The 3,645-nt window shown below is 59.3% G+C and overlaps 1 protein-coding gene across 1 annotated transcript; it reads right to left on the bottom strand.

The window, feature by feature from the left end:
- Positions 1–1,274: 1,274 nt before the first annotated feature.
- Positions 1,275–3,132, bottom strand: LOC134420947 (uncharacterized). Its single transcript, XM_063161342.1, has 2 exons — positions 2,630–3,132; positions 1,275–2,542 (listed from the first exon to the last, which is right to left on the bottom strand). Exons 1-2 carry the CDS (start codon positions 3,130–3,132, stop codon positions 2,251–2,253), a joined length of 795 nt encoding a protein of 264 aa, XP_063017412.1. The 3' UTR covers positions 1,275–2,250.
- Between the last annotated feature and the right edge of the window lie 513 nt (positions 3,133–3,645).

Raw genomic sequence — 3,645 nt, 5'->3', positions numbered from 1 at the left:
GGGTTTAATTTAATCGCGGACACCTCGCCGTGCCCCGAGGGCTGCCAGCAGGGCTGGGGCATGAGGGGAGTGTACCTGGTGCTGCCATTTACCATAGAAACCCCAAATCCCATAAACACCCAATCCCAGAGAAACACCAAATCCCAGAGAAACCCCAAATCCCATAGAAACCCCAAATCCCAGAGAAACCCCAAATCCCATAGAAACACCAAATCCCATAGAAACACCAAATCCCATAGAAACCCCAAATCCCAGAGAAACCCCAAATCCCATAAACACCCCAAATCCCAGAGAAACACCAAATCCCATAGAAACACCAAATCCCATAGAAACCCCAAATCCCAGAGAAACACCAAATCCCATAGAAACCCCAAATCCCATAAAATCCCCAAATCCCATAAAACCCCCAAATCCCATAGAAACACCAAATCCCATAGAAACACCAAATCCCATAAACACCCCAAATCCCAGAGAAACCCCCAAACCCATGTCAGCCCTGGCTGCCATTTCCCATAAAAACCCCAAATCCCATGAAAACCCCAAATCCCATAGAAACCCCAAACCCACGGCAGCCCTGGCTGTTGTTTCCCATAAAATCCCCAAATCCCATAAAACCCCCAAATCCCATAAAAACCCCAAATCCAATTGAAACCCCAAATCCCATAGAAACCCCAAACCCACTGCAGCCCTGGCTGCCGTTTCCCATAAGAACCCCAAATCCCATAAAAGCCGCAAATCCCACCAAAACCCCAAATCCCATAAGAGCCCCAAAGCCGTGTCAGCCCTGCCAGTGCCGCTGATGCCCCAGGAAGCGCCCCCAGCCCCTGTTTGGGATGAGGAGCCCACGAGGGGCACCGGGGCTGTCCCTCTGCAGCAGGATCGGTGCCATGGGGTCACTGACACCCCCAAGGGCTGCTTTCACCCCTGCAGAACCGAGGGGCACTGGGGCGCTGGCCTGGCACTGTGGGGGCACTGGGGGGACACTGGGAGCACTGGGGGGGCACTGAGGGGCTCTGGGGGGCACTGGCAGCAGTGGGGTGGCGTTGGCAGCGTGGTGGGCAGCACCGAGGGCAGCAGGGCCAGGCAGGGTCAGTGGTGCCCCTGGCCAGCAGCTCCCTACAGCACCCCCTGGCAGGGCCTGTGGGAATTCCTAAATCAGAGGGGTTTGGGAAAGCTGCAAAAGGCCTCAGACATAGCAGAGCTGGGGTTGGGGCTGAGCAGCAGCCGTGAGATTGGGCAGCAGAAAAAGTGTGGAAGAAGTAGAAAAGCACAAATAGAGCAATGGTCTGTGTATTAGTGCTTGGCTAGAACAACTCTTAAAACTGCAGAAAAGTTTATCTAGTGAGATATTAAGAAGTTCTAAGCTTAGTAATGGAGTTTTATCTGCTGCCTGGGATGTGAGCCGGTGGCATCTTCCCATTGTCATCACCATGGAATGAGGCTGATGCTGAAAATCAAACAGCTCAAGGCAGTTCCACAGCAGCCCCGTCCTGTCTGTGGTTTGTACAGAGCCCTTAGCCAGCAACAGGGCTCGGTGGGCGCGGCAGGGCTGAGCCTGTGGGGCATCCTCAGGAGGCTCCTGCAGCCCCAGTGCAGCTCCTGTGTCACCCTGTTTTTTTAGGATTTTCGGAGCCTTCTGATGTTGACATTCTTGTAGTGAACTTTCTCACACACTTGTTGTAAATAACTCATTGTTTTGCATTCCTTTATGGAGGAGGAGAAAGTTGATGGACTGTTGGTTTGTCCAGTGTCACAGGAGAGGTGGCACTGTCACCCTCCAATCCACCGCCACTTTAGGAAAACTATAAATGCTGGAGTCAGAAAATAAACTTCCCTTTTTTCTTCACCTTGAGAACAGCGGTGCGCGCTTGTGTTCTTTCATGTCCTATAGTGACACTCCTGCAGCACCAGTGCAGCTCCTGCAGCACCAGTGCAGCCCCTGCAGCACCAGTGCAGCCCCTGCATCAGGCCCTTCCCTGCACAGACCCACCTCACCGCTCACCCCGTGTCTAACCTGAAACACCACCGTGTTTCAGCGGACAGTTTTGGCAGGGAAGGGATTTGTGGCCTCTCCAGCAGACCAAAGTTTCAGACCAGCAAAGAGCATCTAATACAAAAGGACAGTTGTGTATCAGGGGCTGGGCGCCCTGCCTGTGCCCAGGGGTGCAGGGGGCAGTGCCAGCCCCTCCAGCAGCCCCCCCCCGTCCCCACAGCAGGGACAGCTGAGCAGGGACAGCTGTGCCAGCGCCATCACCCAGATCCAGAGCGCTGCCACTGCAGGGAGCCTTCAGAGGGAGCCAGGGTGGAGCGTGCCTCTGTCCGGTGTCGCACGGGGTGCGAGGTCCCCACACGGAGAAGGAGGCGCAGCCTGGAGCTGGTGTCTGACCCCTGGGCAGCCCCAGCCCCTGTCGAGGTCGGTGTCCCAGGGCTGCAGCAGCTCCCAGCTCCCCTCCCCGCAGCCCCGGCCCCGGGCACTCGGTCCCAGGGCTCACACTCGTGTTGCACACGGCAGCTCTGACACGGCCCTGATGTCCGTGAGAGGCTGGAGGAACACACGAAGCCGGACGTCCTGATGCGAGTCGCAGCGTGGGAGTCTCATTGCCAGGCTGGGGTGTGAACGGGCCATCACCTCACAAGCGCTCCGTTATCCCCCTCAGATATCCCAGAAACTTCAACGGAGCGTTCCTGTCCCTCTCGTCCCGCTGCCGGCGCGCCCCTGGAGCTCAGCCGAGCAGGCGGTGTCCGCTGACACGAGGTATTTACGGCAGCAATGCCCGTGTCCGCAGAGTCCCTGTCGCTGTCCCGCGGGAGGCCCGGAGCCGCGCTGTCCCCGTGTCGCTGCCGGCCGCTCGCAGCGCTTGTCGGGCCCCGGAACGCAGAGATGTTCCCGGTGCTGGGTGTCCGGCTCCGCTGCCGCGGGAGCGCTGCGTGTGCCGGCCGGGCTGCGGCTGGTGATATCCGGGGTGAGAGGCTGAACGGGCCATATGGCGCTCGCTGCAGCCCATCTGCTCCCTGCCCAGCCCGCCGCGCTGCCGCCGCAGCATCTGCCCGCCCGCAGCCAGCTGTGCCGAGCCGCGCCGAGCCGCGCCTGGCCAAGGGGGCTGAGTGCCGGGACCCTCCATCCCATCCCATCCCATCCCATCCCATCCCATCCCATCCCATCCCATCCCATCCCATCCCATCCAATCCCATCCAATCCCATCCCATCCCATCCTATCCCATCCTATCCTATCCCATCCTATCCTATCCTATCCTATCCTATCCTATCCCCACCTCCATCATCTCCATGCCCACCCCCGTCCTCATCCCCGACCCCGTCCCCATCCCCATCCCATCCCCATCCCAATCCCCATCCCCGTCCCCATCCCCGTCCCCATCCCGTCCCCATCCCCATCCCGTCCCCATCCCGTCCCCATCCCCATCCCATCCCCATCCCCATCCCAACCCATCCCATCCCCATCCCATCCCCATCCCCATCCCCATCCCCATCCCCATCCCCATCCCCATCCCCATCCCATCCCCATCCCCATCCCAACCCATCCCATCCCCATCCCATCCCCATCCCCATCCCCATCCCCATCCCATCCCCATCCCATCCCCATCCCCATCCCCGTCCCATCCCCATCCCCATCCCCATCCCCATCC

This window comes from Melospiza melodia, chromosome 8 (assembly GCF_035770615.1).
Source record: "Melospiza melodia melodia isolate bMelMel2 chromosome 8, bMelMel2.pri, whole genome shotgun sequence".
NCBI classification, from domain to species: domain Eukaryota; kingdom Metazoa; phylum Chordata; class Aves; order Passeriformes; family Passerellidae; genus Melospiza; species Melospiza melodia.
The sequence above is the reverse complement of the archived record's forward strand: the minus strand, read 5'-3'. Positions and strand labels throughout refer to the sequence as shown.

Coding starts and splice junctions, on each gene's coding strand:
- LOC134420947 (XM_063161342.1), bottom strand. CDS start 3,132: ATGGGATGGGATGGAGGGTCCCGGCACTCAGCCCCCTTGGCCAGGCGC. Junction 2,543..2,629: donor GATAACGGAGCGCTTGTGAG/GTGATGGCCCGT, acceptor GTGTTCCTCCAG/CCTCTCACGGACATCAGGGC.